Consider the following 18,626-nt stretch of genomic DNA (forward strand, 5'->3'; position numbering starts at 1 on the left):
ATCAGAGATTGTTTTGCCCGGGACTCCAAAAGTACCATTTTTACTCAAACCTGTGTTAACTTTATATGAATTAACATACAGTTATGCTGCAGCAGGGATTGTGATCAGAGGAAGAAAATGTACATATTCAGTTCTTAACTGTGGTGAGATTAGAGCCCGTCCCTAAAAACACAAAGGAACACCTGTCGACAAGCGTCACTTTGTTTATTTCCAAAGCATCATACAAGTGAAGGAAGTTTGGGGTGAGAGATTAGGGTCACCCAGATTCTAACAGCCCTAGAGCAGTCAGGTATGAGGGTCTTACCCTGGGATGTAAATCCTCGGCCTTCTGGATGTGTGGCCCAAACCACTCACCAAAGAGGCCATATATATATATATACATGCAGCCGATGAAATTGGAGGTGCTGATGATTAAATTTGCCGAATGGGAGGGAGAGACACCATATGAAAAATTGCTGGGGGAACCTGCAGGACCATAAGCTGTATTTATGCAACAATAGTGTGAATTATATCTGCAATGAAGAAGGAGTCCTGTGGGATAATGTAGGCGATCAGATTGCTGCAGTAATCCTACCCTCATTATACACATGACCTCGGGTCCTGGAGAAATAATCGTGCCTTATTTGCATGCACATTTTGCATTTGCTGCTGTTTGCATTTTTTGCATTTACATTTTAATGGAGCTCTGGTGTTGAACTATAAGCCACACAAGGAGAAGGAATTCATTAAGTTCTGCTATTTCAAAATATTACCATTTAAAGAAGAGGAACATTTTGTCACTTATGAAATACACAATAAGAAGCAATAATACAGAAGTCATTCGCTTTTGCTTTTCGTTTTTGGTTTCCTGCAGCACTTCCTGAAGCAGAATCTGCAGGTTTTGAGGAAGAGGAGGACCGCCAGTGCCACCGTGGTTAGCAGCACGGCCAACACGTCCAGACTGTGGTACTGATACCAGGTCAAGTTGTGTGCCTGCACACGGAGGTGCTTGGCTCCTTTGTGCCGGATCACAAACTCGATCCAGAATACTGCTTGGTCCAGTGGGGTCATTGGCTGGTCGTGTTGAATCCTTGACAGTCTCATTGCATTCTCCTTATACCTGCCGATCACATAAAAAGATCACAAATGCCGTTTTGGTTAGCTGTGATTAATCAACTTCGTTCTGATTCATATAGCTACAAATAATGTTTGTAACAGTTAGCACTGTTGGCTCACACCTTGGTCCCAGGTTCGAGTCTCCGCCTGGGTTACATGTGTGTGGAGTTTGCATGTACTCCCCATGTCGTAGTGGGGTTTCCTCTGGTTACTCCGGATTCCCCCCACAGTCCAAAATCATGCTGAGGCTAATTGGACTTGCTAAATTACCCATAGGTGTGCATCTGTGAGTGAATGGTATGTGAGTGTGCCCTGCGATGGGCTGGCCCCCCATCTTGGGTTGTTCCCTCCCTCGTAGCCTTTGCTTCTGGGATAGGCTCCGGACTCCCCACAACCCAACAGGATAAGCGGTTTGGAAAATGGATGGATGTATCAGAAAGGAATTGTGCAGCAATAATGGTGATGGATGTTTGTTTCAGCTTGTCATATCTGAAAAGAAGTTTAATCATTGTGTATTGCTTACGATGGGTCATGGATCACGGTCCTGATGGCATCAACGAGATCTTTGGACTGCATGGAGTTAAAATCGAGGATGACAGCAGCCCCTTTAGCACGCATGTGGATCATGTTGTCCGGTTGGTCAGCAAACAAGGGGATTCCCACCATGGGTACCCCATGGTAGATAGCTTCATACACTCCATTTGTCCCACCATGAGTGATGAAGGCCTTGGTCTTTGGGTGGCCTGGAGACAAAACAGGAGAACTCACCTGGAGTACATTTACATTTACATTACTCTTTACATTTTATTGCTTTGTTATGTTGTATATTTTTGGACGTCTCCGTTTAACATCGTACCTAACAGATCATTCTGAGGCATCCAGTCATAAATCTTGGTGTTTGGGGCCAAATTCTCTGGATGTTCTTTGCTGTATCTCCAGAGAACCTGCTCAGTATGATGGTTATACAAAGGCTTTGTTAAGAGGACGGTACACTACACTCAGTCACCAACATCATGCAAGTGGAACACTCTTGAGATAGACCTCAGTACTCTGCCCCTCTGTGGATACTAGGTTGAAGGTTCAACAACAGGCAGGAAAATCAGCAGTTTAAAATTCTATATGAATCTGGCTTTACAAAATATCTTTCAAACGCTTGAAAAAGCATTTGTTTTACTCTTTGTTCCACTCCTTTTTCCATCAGTACTTCACAATTCATGTTTTGGTATTGACCTGCACTCAAAGGAATTTTTACAAATGAATGTGGTGTTTATGTACTTTGGCATCCTGAAGGCTATTTTTGTTTTTAATTTCTTTTTTCACAAGTTGGAATTACATTATTCACTATAAAGACCAAACTACTGTGAGAGACATCTTAATCATTGAATTCAAAAGTTTCATTCAGACCCCTTGCCACAGGTGTATAAAATCAAGTATTTAGCCAAGTGGTCAGGTTTACAAAAAGTTGTGAAAGAAAGGGTCACTCTGAAGAGCTCAGTGAATTCAAGAATGGTACCGTCATAGGATGCCACCTTTGTAATAAGTCAGTTCGCGAAATTCTTTCCCTGTTATGTATTCCATGGTCAACTGCAAGTGGTATCACTGCAAAGTGGAAGCATTTAGGAACGACAGAGACTCAGTCACAGAGTGGTAGAACATGTGATGTAATAGAACAGGGTTATGTCACCAGCGCCATATTGACTCAATAGCTTCACATTTCCAGACTTTCTCTGGCATCAAACCCAGTTCAAAAACTGCCAGGAGCGTCTTACAATGGTCTTCCACAGCTGAGTAGCTGCTTGCAAGATTCTCATCACAAAGCATAATGCCATGCATCAGATGGAATGGTGTAAAGCATGCCGCCACTGGACTCCTGAGCAGTGGAAACGTGTTCTATAGAGTACTGTCTGATGAACAAATGTGAGTTTGGCTAATACCAGGAGAACGTGACCTATTTGACTGCATTGTGCCAACCCGAAAGTCCCACAGGCACACTCCAAAATCTTGTGGAAAGCCTTCCTGGAAGAGTGGCAGCTGTTATAACTGCAAAGGGGTGACCAACTCCATATTGATACCTATGGATTTAGAATGGGACGTCATAAAGGTTCCTGTAGGGGTAATGGCCCAATACTTTTGTCCATGTAGTGTACTTGTGCTTTTACCTGTAAGAATTACTTGTACATATGCATTTCATCACTTTGTAAGGAAACAGCAGCAACTTAATCTTATGGGCACAAAACTAGATGACTGACCTTCTGCGGTAACTGTCCGAGAGCTGTAGCAATCATTTCTCCTTTCTCTTTGGTGAGGTTCTTCACCATTGACCCGAGTGAGAATACAACAATACCATCATCCCCAGAACTCTGCACAAACTCCTCCATATCCTGGAAGAACAGTAGAACTTTAATTAGTTGGTTACAAAGAAACTATTTATCCTGTCAGTGTGTTTCATGGGAATTTTGCGTGAACATGTTTGATATCATAGGCCTGAAATGCAATGTTTGTTAATCTGAAATCTATCTGTTTCTTTTTCCAAGACTTAATATAAAATATTCTTAAACCTGGATTCCCTCTCCTGTCTGTTGGAATTAAGGATAAGGGTGACAGTGAATTGTTAGTTTTAAATATCAGATACTTAGTTTTAAATATGCTGTATTCAGTCCTAAGAAGACAAGTCAGAAAGTGTCACGGTATATCAGGGCATGGACCAAGGAAGTAAAGGCAGGACTCCAGGGGTAAGGAGAATGTGGGGTTTAATCGAAGGGAAGATGATCAGGACCAGTGAACAGGCAAAACAACCACAATGAAGCTAGTGACCGGACTGGGGAAACATATATGAGGAAACGTGGACTTATATACATAAGACTAATTAACAACAACGGGAAACAGCTGGTAACACGGGGATTCCACACGAGGTAGAGAGGGTGCGTGGCACACAGGAGGATCGGATGAGTGGGGCATGACACAAAGAATTTTTTTACTGCGTTCGCCATTAATTCTATTTGCACAAGTGCGCATGAAGTTTTGTTTGGCTTTTTTTGTCAAAATATCCTTAATTTATGTTTCCTTATATGTTACTTTCCATCCATCTTCTATGATTTCAGACCTTATTAATTTTATATTGTCTGCTGTCTTTCTGTGTTGTATTATAAATATATATTAAATATATGTATATTTCAGACATTCTCTTTGAAAGACATTAAAGAGGATTATCTTCTTCCACATCATGCCTCTGTGTATTCCATCACCTGCCTCTTCCACTATATATGTACACCATTGTGTATATATGTGTTATATATGAGTTGTTGTCTGAGCAAAGCCATTTATCAATGTTGTATAAAATCTATCAAATGGGGTGGCTAGCAACAAACAATCAATATAAATTTTATTATAAAATATTTAGAAAATCATCTTTTGCTCCACAGTTTTAGAATTACTCAGAAGATTTACAGCTGCAGACTATTTTGCTTCCATTTGTTGTTGTTACAATTTTGGTTCTGCTCAAGTGTACATTTTTAGGTGTAGATTTTCCTCCATACAATCTTTTTGCGAAGCGGTAATAAGACCTTTCAAGGATCAAATAGGGTAAGTAGAGAAATTAATGACAAATAGATCAGTCCGGTTCACAAGGATAAGCATCTAAATACTGTAACTCACCCTTCTCTTTGCTGTCACTAAGCGCCACTGGAAAATACTGACCAAATATTTTTACATCAGATCAAAATTCGGAGCTGAAGATGACATCACACCCAAGTTAACCACATTCCAGTACAACTCGGAAAGCCATTTAGTAACACCAGCTCTAGCTATAGGTTTATTGTTAGCAATACCAGTTGATAACAAGGCATTATGCAGTATTTTGCACGCACACACCGTAGCAACATGTCCACAGATAGAGGTAGGAAAGTACTGTGTGTACGACTGATTTAATGAGACACAAATAAGACATAAGTGCTAATAAACAGCATAAAACTATAGCTTTCACGTATATTGATGAAGGGCGTAGCCATCTTGAATTCTAAGGTCGGGGATGTAAAGGTTCCTCCAACTTCAGATGGTGTTCCAGCAAATATTTCCAGCTAGGACCTTGGAAATGCCGACTTCCCAGTTCAAATGGAATGCACCATAAACTTTAAAGCCATTCATAAAATCCTTGCCCGTCTCAATATACTGTTCGGATTTGTGTTTGTTGCAATACATCAGCCCTCTAATAGCCTGGTGGAATATCCCTGCTGTATACATGTATCGACCGTGACCATCGGGGTCCACGGCCTAAAGTAGCATGAACACAGGCTTCCGTGTGCACTACAGTCTGCAGCCGGAAAATGCACATGGAAAACTGAAGTATGAACTACCCTTTACTGCAAGAAATGCAAGATTCCGTGTTCATGACGACAGCTGATATGTGAGTGAGGTTGGTTGCCCAAAGATGCACAGCGTATCCAAGCCAAGATGCAGTTTTTTTTTTTTTACCAGAAATAACTTTTAATATTAAACATACAATTTACCCTGCATATACACTGCCAGTCAGAGGGTTTTACACACCACTGGCTTTTTACCACTATTCAATCTATTTCATAAACTGCAGATTTTACATTCTTGTTAATTATTGGAAAGTTGAGTGAACAACTATAAATGAAGATGTAAGTCAAATAAAACAAGTTCCCTTTATAACATGGAAAGAGTATGTAACAGTACATGTCTGCCATCCTGTTAACTGGTTGTGTGGTGAGAATGAAATTCTAAGCAGTCCTCTGTGTGTGTGTGTGTTTCTGTATATATATATATATATATATATATATATATATATATATATATATATATATATATATATATATATATATATATAAATTAACTCAAACAATGAATGACAAATACACTAATTTGGGAAGGCACTGTAGTGTATGTGAAGAAGAAGTCGGTTTGTTCTTACCTGAGGGAGCGGCTTAGCAGGCTTACAGTGAAGTCCTCCAACAAACTTAAAGTTGGGAAGAAAAGGTCGTGGATACTCGAAATCCCAGTATGTGCGAATCAGCCAGATATCAGCCGTCCCCATTGTCTCACAAACGGTGGTGGGTTTACCTTTTGGAAAAAGAACAATCGAGTCAAACTAAACCATCAATAATATTTCATGATGACTTATTATGCAGTATCACTTCAACACTTTCTATGTGTCTGGTATTCTAATGGCACTATAGGTATGAAGTAGTATGTTCTTGTAAAATAATAGTACTGTAACTACAGCAGCATAACTGATAAATAACATCCTTTATACAACTGAAGTCAAGCAACAAATACCAGAGCTTCCTGTTCTTGGAACAATCAGCAAACTCATGTTACGGTGTAAAACACAGGCGGAGCAGACCACAATCCTGCCATATACAGGGCTGTGACAGGATTAAAGTAATTCAATTCAGTGCCCCAAATAGTATCTGCTTACTTAAAATTTCACTGTAGAACTTGTCTAAGTCTCTCCATAGCATCGTAGCAAGTAGATCCTGAGACCAGTAGAAGAGTAAGTTCATCATTCTATCAATAAATCCCATCTGGTCAGTATACTTGCTCATCGCACCCGGTACGAACGATGGGGGTGCTGGCAGTTGCCCACAGAGCCTTTCCATGACGTTGGCAGCAGAGAAGCGTAGCGTGTACACCAGAGGGATGCCGAGCTTTGCAGCTACCAGCTCTCCACATGGATAGATTGGATCAACCAGTATGACTTGGAATTCATCTTTTCTCAAACTCTCCATTAATTGCTCTGACTCCAATAGTCCCTTAAATATCTCAAGGAACAGCTTCATTTCTTTGTTTAGTATTAGGTAGAATTCAACAAATATCTCCAAAAGGTTCATGTGTTCCATTTCATACATTGAAAAGTTAACAAACTCTTCTAAACAACTGTTCATTTGCTCCACAGAAACTGACGTATTGAATATCTTGTAGCTCCAGGGTGAATCTTCAGTTGGGTCCATTGAAAGGGAAGCATTAGGAGCCACCACTGTGACTTCATGCCCTCTCTCTACTAGTCTTCCCAGCACAGGTTTCAGGTTAATCCAGTGACTGTATTCAGTATACCAAACCAGTATTTTGCTACAATTTGTACTCTGTAGAATACAAATATGGAGAAACAAATAAGCAAGTCCGTAATATATGAACTTCATGATGACAAATGAGAACGTCTGACTTGAACCCGCACTGTGCCATATTTGTATGAGGATGAATGTAATCATTAACTAAAAGGTTGAAACTTTTTAAGTGCCCCACGACACGTCCTTGACATATGATTGATAAGCGAATAGTTTCACCGACCTGCAGGAATCATGGGAAGCGCCGCATTTTATCTGACAAATAAAGTGTATCAAATTAAGCTGTATCTATCTCCAAGTATAATATATTTTTTTGTAAACCTTATATTTATTTACTTTGTTTACCACGTGCCTATTTGTTGCATGTCTTTCTCTCGTCTGCATTGAAAAAAAACAAGAGCCACGTCATCTCGTCTCTCTATGTGCCTGTACAGTATATAGCAGAGATGACAATAAAGTTTACTTTGACTTTGACTTTGATAAGTTAGCCATCTGTATACCCTTCTGTAATCCAACCAGTAGTCTGTCTCGAACCTGCAAGTGTATCTCTGCCATTCCATGAGGTTCTTGCCGTTTATTCATGAAGCAGAACTTTCTTTATTCATCAATGTCCCAATCTGGATGCCCTGAAATGGATCTCTTAATTTCACCCAAAATTAATTTTGTGTTACCACAAAATTAAGTCTTCATGTTAATGTCTTGTTCCAATTCAACATCCGAACAGCAGTAACAGGCTTAATTAAAGAATAATACAAGAAACGTACCCTTCAGATTGATAGCCTGGTCACAGTTTGGTGCAATTTCAGTACAACATCCATCTATCCATTGTCCAAACCGCTTATCCTGTTGGGTTGCGGGGAGTCCAGAGTCTATCCTGGAAGCTACGGGCACGAACAACCCAGGACAGGGGGCCAGCCCATCACAGGGCACACTCACACACCATTCACTCACACACTCACACCTACGGGCAATTTAGTAACTCCAAACTCCTCACATATATAACCCAGGCAGAGACCACTGCACCATCATGCCGCCCCTTCAGTACAACATGAACAATATAATTTGTTTATAATTATTAGAATTACAAACACAATTCAGAACAGCTGAAAATCAAAGGCAATAGGTCTGTTGATATGCCTGAATGAAAAAACCTAAGATTTATTTGTGTTAAAATTGCACGTTAAAATGAATATAGGAAATAAATGTATAAATCAAAAATGTAGCATCATAGCAAACATAAGGAGCGTGTTGAACATCTAGTTCATATATGTATTCATTTGTTTCATTGTGCATACCTAACCGAAAATGATGCACCGAATACTACACAAATGTTAAATTTAAAAAGCATTAAATTAACAAGAATCCTTTAGAGGAGCTTTGTATTGATTTATGCATATTTGCTTCAAGAACCAATTTTAAAGTGTGTTCAGCAGGATGCAATCCTGTTACAATGATGTTACAATACTTTTTAATTGTTAAATAAATGAAATTGAAATGTATTTCAAATATTATTTTTAAATAACTATTTTAAATGAATGGGTGATATGGATTTGTTCAGTTTTCAGTTTTCAGCCATTGTTGGTGGCAGCATGGTGGCACAGTGGTTAGCACTGCTGCCTTACAACAATGAGGTTCAGGCTTTGGTCCCAGATCTTTCTGTGTGGAGTTTGCACACTCTCCCCTTTTTCACTGGGGGGCTCTGGATTCTGTGTGGAGTTTGCACACTCTCCCTGTGTTCACATGGGTTTTTGCGGGGGGCTCCGGTTTCCTCCCACGGTCTGAAAGCATGCAGGTTAGGTTGATTGGTGTATCTAAATTGGCCCTGTAGTTGTGTGGGTGTGTGCGCCCTGCAGTGTCCCCCCTGGGACCCCAGTTGGGATTCAGCAGTTTCAGAAAATGGATGGATGGATGAATTTCCAGTCAGCCGTTGAATTCCAATTCAAAGACTAAAACTGAACTGGTGTTTTTCTGGACTTGGAATTGGAATCGACTGCTGAGCTTCGGCAACAGACTCGGTCTTGTCTTGGACTAGCAGCCTTGTTGGACTCGGTCATGACTCAGACTGGAATTGATAAGGACACGGTTTCAAACTCGGCTAAGGTGGACTAGAACAAACCACTATCCTAAATCCTTGATAAATAATCTTGGTTTATTTGGATGTGCAATTTGCAGTCATGGCTGATTGCATTTTTACATCTAATGCTCAACAGTGAGCCACACAAATAAAAGGTATTCATTACATTCTGCCATTTCAAAACAGTACCATTTAGAGAAGAGGGACGTTTTGTCACTTATGAAATACACAATAAGATGCAAGAATACACAAGTCATTCGCTTTTGCTTTTCGTTTTTGGTTTCCTGCAGCACTTCCTGAAGCAGAATCTGCAGGTTTTGAGGAAGAGGAGGACCGCCAGTGCCACCGTGGTTAGCAGCACGGCCAACACGTCCAGACTGTGGTACTGATACCAGGTCAAGTTGTGTGCCTGCACACGGAGGTGCTTGGCTCCTTTGTGCCGGATCACAAACTCGATCCAGAATACTGCTTGGTCCAGTGGGGTCATTGGCTGGTCGTGTTGAATCCTTGACAGTCTCATTGCATTCGCCTTATACCTGCCCATCACATAAAAAGATCACACATGCCTTTTTGGTTAACTGTGATTAATCAACTTCATTCTGATTCATATAACTACAAATAATGTTTCCTTGTAATTTGAAAGTCTTGAAACAATATGGGCTGTGTATGTTAAACTGTGGGGCAGCATGGTGGTGCAGTGGTTAGCACTGTTGCCTCACACCACTGGGAACTGGGTTCGAGTCTCCGCCTGGGTCACACGTGTGTGGAGTTCGCATGTTCTCCCCATGTCGTCGTGGGGTTTCCTCCGGGTACTCCGGTTTCCCCCCACAGTCCAAAAACATGCTGAGGCTAACTGGAGTTGCTAAATTGCCCATAGGTGTGCATGTGAGAGTGAATAGTATGTGAGTGTGCTCTGTGATGGGCTGGCCCCCCAATCCTGGGTTGTTCCCTACCCCGTGCCCGTTGCTTCCGGGATAGGCTCCGGACCCCCCGCAACCCAGTAGGATAAGCGGTTTAGAAAATGGATGGATGGATGTTAAATTGTGATACATTGTATCAGAAAGGAATTGTGCAGCAATAATGGTGATGGATGTTTGTTTCAGCTTGTCATATCTGAAAAGAATTTTAACCATTGTGTATTGCTTACGATGGGTCATGGATCACGGTCCTGATGGCATCAACGAGATCTTTGGACTGCATGGAGTTAAAATCGAGGATGACAGCAGCCCCTTTAGCACGCATGTGGATCATGTTGTCCGGTTGGTCAGCAAACAAGGGGATTCCCACCATGGGTACCCCATGGTAGATAGCTTCATACACTCCATTTGTCCCACCATGAGTGATGAAGGCCTTGGTCTTTGGGTGGCCTGGAGACGAAACAGGAGAACTCGCCTGGAGTACATTTACATTTACATTACTCTTTACATTTTATTGCTTTGTTATGTTATATGGTTTTGGACGTCTCCGTTTAACATCGTACCTAACAGATCATTCTGAGGCATCCAGTCATAAATCTTGGTGTTTGGGGCCAAATTCTCTGGATGATCTTTGCTGTATCTCCAGAGAACCTGCTCAGTATGATGGTTATACAAAGGCTTTGTTAAGAGAACGGTACACTACACTCAGTCACCAACATCATGCAAGTGGAACACTCTTGAGATGGACCTCAGTACTCTGCCCCTCTGTGGATACTAGGTTGAAGGTTCAACAGCAGGCAGGAAAATCAGCAGTTTAAAATTCTTTGTCCATCTGGCTTCACAAAGTATCTTGGAAACACTTGAAAATATATTTTTGTCATAGAAGGAAAATATCCATAATTATTCTGTGTTCTACTCTTTATTCTATCAGCACTTTCCAGTAAATGTTTTAATATATTCCTTCATTGAAAGACATTTTAATAAATTAATGTGGTGTTTTTGTACTCTGCCATCCTAAAGCCTACTCCATCCATCCATCCATCCATCCACCCATCCATCCATCCATCCATCCATCCATTTTCCAAACTGCTTATCCTACTGGGTCGTGGGGGGTCCGGAGCCTATCCCTGGTGCAATGGGCACGAGGCAGGAAATAACCCAGGACGGGGGGCCAGCCCATCGCAGGGCACACTCACACACCATTCACTCACACATGCACACCTATGGGCAATTTAGTAAGTCCAATTAGCCTCAGCATGTTTTTGGACTGTGGGGGGAAACCGGAGTACCCAGAGGAAACCCCACACCGACATGGGGAGAACATGCGAACTCCACACACGTGTGACCCAGGCGGAGACTCGAACCCAGTTCCCAGTGGTGTGAGACAACAGTGCTAACCACTGCACCACCATGCCGCCCCCTAAAGCCTACTGATATATTTATTATTTTTTAAAAGGTTGAAATTGTGCTGTACTTGTGCTTTTACCTACAAGACTTGCTTTTTCAGGCAGATAGCCTAAAAATATTCCAGCAGTTTGTAAGGAACCAGCAGCGACTTAATCTTATAGACACAAAACTAGATGCCTGACCTTCTGTGGTAACTGTCCCAGAGCTGTAGCAATCATTTCTCCTTTCTCTTTGGTGAGGTTCTTCACCATTGACCCGAGTGAGAATACAACAATACCATCATCCCCAGAACTCTGCACAAACTCCTCCATATCCTGAAAGATAAATCGAACATTTACCTGTTGGTTACAAAGAAGCCATTTATCCAGACTGTGTTTCATGTGTATTTTGTGTGAACATGTTAATTTTCATAGGCCTCTATATGCATTAATTACACAGTAGCATAATAACTAGCCAAAAATGTAATAACTTATTTCATTATGCGCAGTTATCTTTTTATTCAAATATTTTATTGCATTATTAGTAAGCTATTACACTGTCGAGTTTTATTACACTAAAAATGGATAAAGAACTACATTATTGACAGTTATTACATCACTGGCTACTACGGGCCTAAAATGTCATGTTTAATCATCTGAAATATATGTGCTCTTTTCCAAAACATGATTGTAAGATTTTCTTAACCCTGGATTCCCTCTTCGATCTTTTCGAAGGGACCAATCAAGGTACTAGTAACTACAATGATAAGGGTAATAGAGATTTGCAAAAATCAATCATTTAAATTTTTTTTTTTTCAAATATGCTTTATTCATTCCTACATATACATTCTTGTAAGAATAGTTGAGTAGAATGTAGAATGCATTTGCTATTAGTTTAATTTGTACATGCATTTTGTTTTTATAACTATTTTGTATTTTCTATCTATAAGTTAAAAATTATTTTGTTGCCAAAACATCCTTAATTTACATTTCTTTATGTTATTTTCCATTCATCCATTGCCTCTTTATCCTTATTAATTTAATGTTGTCTGCTGCTTTTGTTATTAAGTTATTGAGTCAGAGCTTATTATTACTCCTTCAGCATCTCTGCTCCCGGTGTTTAATACTGTAAATTCAAGTTATATGGGCAAATAGACAAGTCAATGTGAAAATAACTTCTTGTACTGATTAAGGATTATAGCCACGATAAGGAAACGCAGTGGCTGTAGGTAGGAAATACCGTGTATGAAGGGGAAATCGGTTTGTTCTTACCTGAGGGAGCGGCTTAGCAGGCTTACAGTGAAGTCCTCCAACAAACTTAAAGTTGGGAAGAAAAGGTCGTGGATACTCGAAATCCCAGTATGTGCGAATCAGCCAGATATCAGCCGTCCCCATTGTCTCACAAAGGGTGGTGGGTTTCCCTTTTGGAAAAAGAACAATCGAGTCAAACTAAACCATCAATAATATTTCATGATGACGTATTATGCAGTATCGTTTCAACACTTTCTATGTGTCTGGTGTTCTAATGGCACTATAGGTATGAAGTAGTATGTTCTTGTAAAATAATAGTACTGTAACTACAGCAGCATAACTGATAAATAACATCCTTTATACAATTGAAGTCAAGCAACAAATACCTGAGCTTCCTGTTCTTGGAACAATCAGCAAACTCATGTTACGGTGTAAAACACAGGCGGAGCAGACCACAATCCTGCCATATACAGGGCTGTGACAGGATTAAAGTAATTCAATTCAGTGCCCCAAATAGTATCTGCTTACCTAAAATTTCACTGTAGAACTTGTCTAAGTCTCTCCATAGCATCGTAGCAATAAGATCCTGAGACCAGTAGAAGAGTAAGTTCATCATTCTATCAATAAATCCCATCTGGTCAGTATACTTGCTCATCGCACCCGGTACGAACGATGGGGGTGCTGGCAGTTGCCCACAGAGCCTTTCCATAACGTTGGCAGCAGAGAAGCGTAGCGTGTACACCAGAGGGATGCCGATCTTTGCAGCTACCAGCTCTCCACATGGATACATTGGATCAACCAGTATGACTTGGAATCCATCCTTTCTCAAACTCTCCATTAAATGCTCTGACTCCACTAGCTCATTACAAGTCTGAAACATTAACTTCAAGATTTTGTTTACTATTCGGTATAATTTAATGAATATCTCCAAGAGGTTCATGTGCTCCATTTCATACATTGAAAAGCTAATGAACTCTTCTAAACAACTCTTCATTTGCTCCACAGAAACTGACGTATTGAATATCTTGTAGCTCCAGGGTGAATCTTCAGTTGGGTCCATAGAAAGGGAAGCATTAGGAGCCACCACTGAGACTTCATGCCCTCTCTCTACTAGTCTTCCCAGCACAGGTTTCAGGTTAATCCAGTGACTGTTTTCGGCATACCACACCAAAATTTTGCTACAGTCTGTACTCTGTAATGTACAACTTTGTAGAAACAAATAAGCAAGTCCGTAAAACATGAACTTCATGATGACAAATAAGAAAGTCTGAGTAGAACTGACACTATCTCATATTTGAAATGTTTTAGAGCCCCACCACAGGTCCTTGACGTATGACTGATAAGCGAATAGTTTCACCGAGCTGCAGGAATCATGGGAAGCGCCGCATTTTATCTGACAAAATGTAGTATTTCAAAATAAGCTGTATAAATTTTACATCTGCACACTCGTCTTTGAAAATCTGCTGTGAACTTGCAAGTGCAACTCTGCTATTTCATGAGATTCAGCAACAACAAACAATGTACCCTTTGAAAAATATAATGCTTTCTCTCTTTGAAGCTATTGACTGCATTTTGCAGTACTAACCCAAATTGTAATGATACAGGGTTTTTTTGTAGTCTGAACTATACAGTACAGTTAAATTGTAGCCATACTGCAGTTATGCAGTTCAGTAAACAACCATGGGTATATTTACTTAGTTACACGGTAAAATGAAAAATTCTGTAGGTTAATAAAACCAAATTCATGTGCTTCTACTCTGCTTACTGTGATTGTGAATTAAAATAGTTAACTTTTGTACATTTTTTTTGTTAATTTTCAATTGGCTGCTTCTGAATCAAAGTCATTTTGCATTTCACTGAATTACATTTAGGCTCCATGTATTCCCACAACCCTGACCAGGATAAGCAGTTAAAAGATGGATGGATGGATTACATTTTACAAATACCTACTAAAAGTGGAGCAGTAAATAAGTACATAAAGGGTAAAAATATAGTCAATACAAAAGTATGCTTTGCATCTTTAAACTGTCTCAATTCATAAAAATATGCAAGATAAGCAGAGTTAATGTTTAAACACTACTGTAAAGTCAATAAATATATAGGAAGTAAAAACATCAAGATGAAAAGGCAAACCCTGTGTTATAACATGATGTTTAACTATATACAGTGACTACAGCGCATAGTGAACACAGCTGAGAAGGTCATTGGCACGTCACTCCCCTCCCTGACAGACATATACACCATTCGCCTGCTCCGGAAAGCAACCGCAATCGCAAGTGATGCCAGTCACCCTGCACACAGACTGTTCAGCCTCCTGCCCTCTGGAAGGAGGTACAGGAGTCTCCGCTCCCGTACCACCAGACTCACTAACAGCTTTGTCCACCAAGCCGTCAGGATATTGAACTCCTCTTCTTTCCAGCCCCAGAGTAAACAATTCGGACCCTGTATCCTCTGACTCACAAAAATAGCAAGACTATCCTCATATATGGAAATTGCACAACCTGCTGCTATTTTTTATTTATTATATTTATTTTTTATCTATCAAGGCTGCTATTGACTTTGCACTGACAACTCATTGCTCCCAGACCCTGACTTTAAGTCTCCTCAAGTTCAATTCACATGCACTTTACATGTTGTTCCCTGATTACATACTGCAAAAATTGTTATACACACAGGATACGTTGTTGTTATGTTGTTGTTCTGTGCACTTTATGGTTCGTCCCGTCCTGTATTGTTTGTCTATCGTACTCAAGGGATAGTGAGAAACGTAATCTCGATACCTTTATATGGCTAGTACATGTAAAGGAATTGACAATAAAACTCTCTGACTCTGACTGACTGACTTTCAGAAATCTGAAAAAGCCTGCACAGACTTGGCCTTTTTCAATTAACAATACAGTCTTCTTCCATCATATGTCAATATACTTTAGCACTGATTTTTCCGATCCTTATGGATCATGGATCAACTATGGTCCATTTTACCACTATCGCTTAGCAATTCTCTATACTCTATAGTAGGCTACACTCACTACACCGTAGTTAGAGCCTTGGTGTGTATCCAATAGCACAGCCTTTACTAACAAAGTCTGGTTTTTATTTCAGGGATGGTCTGGATGGAGACTTCTGTATTTACAGAGTGGAAAGCAGGTCACAGGGGTGGCATGGTGGTGCAGTGGTTAGCACTGTTGCCTCACACCTCTGGGACCTGGGTTCGCGTCTCCGCCTGGGTGCGGGGTTTGCATGTTCTCCCCATGTCGTCGTGGGGTTTCCTCCGGGAACTCCGGTTTCCCCCCAAGGTCCAAAAACATGCTGAGGCTAATTGGACTTGCAAAATTGCCAGTAGGTGTGTGTGAATGGTGTGTGAGTGTGCCCTGTGATGGGCTGGACCCCCATCCTGGGTTGTTCCCTGCCTCGGGCCCATTGCTTCCGGGATAGGCTCCAGACCCCCTGCGAACCAATAGGATAAGCGGTTTGGAAAACAGATGGATGGATGAAAATGAAATGTATTTCAAATATTATTTTTAAATAACCCATTTTAAATAAATGGGTGATATGGATTTGTTCAGTTTTCAGTTTGCAGCCATTGTTTGGGGCAGCATGTTGGCACAGTGGTTAGCACTCCTGCCTTACAACAATGAGGTTCTGGCTTTGGTCCCAGATCTTTCTGTGTGGAGTTTGCACACTCTCCCCTTTTTCACTGGGGGCTCTGGATTCTGTGTGGAGTTTGCACACTCTCCCTGTGTTCACATGGGATTTTGCGGGGGGCTCCGGTTTCCTCCCACGGTCTGATAGCATGCAGGTTAGGTTGATTGGTGTGTCTAAATTGGCCCTGTTGTTGTGTGGGTGTGTGCGCCTTGCAGTGTGCAGGTTGGTTCCTCGCTGCACCAACTGTTCCCAGGACAGGCTCCAGTCCCCCCTGGGACCCCAGTTGGGATTCAGCAGTTTCAGAAAATGGATGGATGGATGAATTTCCAGTCAGCCGTCAAATTCCAATTCAAAGACTAAAACTGAACTGGTGTTTTTCTGGACTTGGAATTGGAATCGACTGCTGAGCTTCGGCAACAGACTCGGTCTTGTCTTGGACTAGCAGCCTTGTTGGACTCGGTCATGACTCAGACTGGAATTGATAAGGACACGGTTTCAAACTCGGCTAAGGTGGACTAGAACAAACCACTATCCTCAATCCTACATAAATGATCTTGGTTTATTTGGATGTATAATTTGCAGTTGTCACGGGTCGCTCGCGATCGCTGGGTGAGCGTGCAGGCAGGCGAATGAGCAGGAACAGGCAAGCAGGCAAAGTACGGGAAAAACGGGGGTTTAATCTGGATCGGGCAGGGCAGTACAGGACAGAAGCACGAACATTGACTGACATCAATGACGGACTAGGGGAACAGGTCAGACCAGGACTTAAATACTCAGAGACTAATCAACGTAAGCGGACAAAGCTGGAGACGATCAGGGAAGCACACGTGGGTAATCAGGGGGCGTGGCACACACGAGGAGCGGACGAGCCGGGCATGACAGCAGTCATGACTGATTGCATTTTTACATCTAATGCTCAACAGTGAGCCACACAAATAAAAGGTAATCATTACGTTCTGCCATTTCAAAACAGTACCATTTAGAGAAGAGGGACGTTTTGTCACTTATGAAATACACAATAAGATGCAAGAATACACAAGTCATTCGCTTTTGCTTTTCGTTTTTGGTTTCCTGCAGCACTTCCTGAAGCAGAATCTGCAGGTTTTGAGGAAGAGGAGGACCGCCAGTGCCACAGTGGTTAGCAGCACGGCCAACACGTCCAGACTGTGGTATTGATACCAGGTCAAGTTGTGTGCCTGCACACGGAGGTGCTTGGCTCCTTTGTGCCGGATCACAAACTCGATCCAGAATACTGCTTGGTCCAGTGGGGTCATTGGCTGGTCGTGTTGAATCCTTGACAGTCTCATTGCATTCTCCTTATACCTGCCCATCACATAAAAAGATCACACATGCCTTTTTGGTTAACTGTGATTAATGAACTTCATTCTGATTCATCTAACTACAAATAATGTTTCCTTGTATTTTGAAAGTCTTGAAACAATATGGGCTGTGTATGTTAAACTGTGATACATTGTACCTGAAATAGGGGTGGCATGGTGGTGCAGTGGTTAGCACTGATGCCTCACACCTCTGGGATCCGGGTTCAAGTCCCCGCTTGGGTCATATGCGTGTGGAGTTTGCATGTTCTCCCCATGTCGTCGTAGGGTTTCTTCTGGGTACTCAGTGGGGTTTCCCCCCACAGTCCAAAAACATGCTGAGGCCAATTGGACTTACTAAATTGCCCGTAGGTGTGAGAGTGGCCCCCCATCCTGGGTTGTTCTCTGCCTCGTGCCTATTGCTTCCAGGATAGCTTCCAGACACCCCCCCATGCACCAGTAAGCGGTTTGGATGTATTACTTACGATGGGTCATGGATCACGGTCCTGATGGCATCAACGAGATCTTTGGCCTGCATGGAGTTAAAATCAAGGATGACAGCAGCCCCTTTAGCACGCATGTGGATCATGTTGTCCGGTTGGTCAGCAAACAAGGGGATTCCCACCATGGGTACCCCATGGTAGATAGCTTCATACACTCCATTTGTCCCACCATGAGTGATGAAGGCCTTGGTCTTTGGGTGGCCTGGAGACAAAACAGGAGAACTCGCCTGGAGTACATTTACATTTACATTACTCTTTACATTTTATTTCTTTGTTATGTTGTATATTTTTGGACGTCTCCGTTTAACATCGTACCTAACAGATCATTCTGAGGTATCCAGTCATAAATCTTGGTGT

General features: G+C 41.5%; 2 protein-coding genes across 6 annotated transcripts in view; both read right to left on the reverse strand.

Moving 5' to 3' along the window:
- Positions 1-185: 185 nt before the first annotated feature.
- The window catches only part of LOC125721304 (UDP-glucuronosyltransferase 2A1-like), a 21,347-nt gene continuing 2,906 nt past the window's right edge, over positions 186-18,626 (reverse strand). Inside the window, exons 1-7 of one of the 5 annotated variants that reach the window (XM_048997273.1) lie at positions 13,934-14,051; positions 6,533-7,132; positions 6,026-6,174; positions 3,345-3,476; positions 1,952-2,039; positions 1,619-1,838; positions 186-1,099 (exon numbers count right to left, since the gene is read on the reverse strand). In XM_048997273.1, the coding sequence (XP_048853230.1) occupies positions 817-1,099; positions 1,619-1,838; positions 1,952-2,039; positions 3,345-3,476; positions 6,026-6,174; positions 6,533-7,132; positions 13,934-14,045 (1,584 nt within the window). In that variant the 5' untranslated portion in view covers positions 14,046-14,051 and the 3' untranslated portion in view covers positions 186-816. Of the gene's footprint in view, positions 1,100-1,618; positions 1,839-1,951; positions 2,040-3,344; positions 3,477-6,025; positions 6,175-6,532; positions 7,256-7,942; positions 8,023-9,306; positions 9,789-10,399; positions 10,620-10,732; positions 10,821-11,758; positions 11,891-12,826; positions 12,976-13,333; positions 14,066-18,626 lie in introns of those variants that run through there. The other 4 variants (XM_048997274.1, XM_048997269.1, XM_048997271.1 and 1 more) reach the window with 4 other exon arrangements.
- The window catches only part of LOC125721360 (UDP-glucuronosyltransferase 2A1-like), a 20,934-nt gene continuing 19,303 nt past the window's right edge, over positions 16,996-18,626 (reverse strand). The window contains exon 6 of the mRNA XM_048997277.1: positions 16,996-17,773. Coding sequence (XP_048853234.1) covers positions 17,491-17,773 — 283 coding nt within the window. The 3' untranslated portion in view covers positions 16,996-17,490. The remainder of the gene's footprint in view (positions 17,774-18,626) is intronic.

Source organism: Brienomyrus brachyistius, chromosome 2, assembly GCF_023856365.1.
Source record: "Brienomyrus brachyistius isolate T26 chromosome 2, BBRACH_0.4, whole genome shotgun sequence".
Taxonomy (NCBI): Eukaryota; Metazoa; Chordata; class Actinopteri; order Osteoglossiformes; family Mormyridae; genus Brienomyrus; species Brienomyrus brachyistius.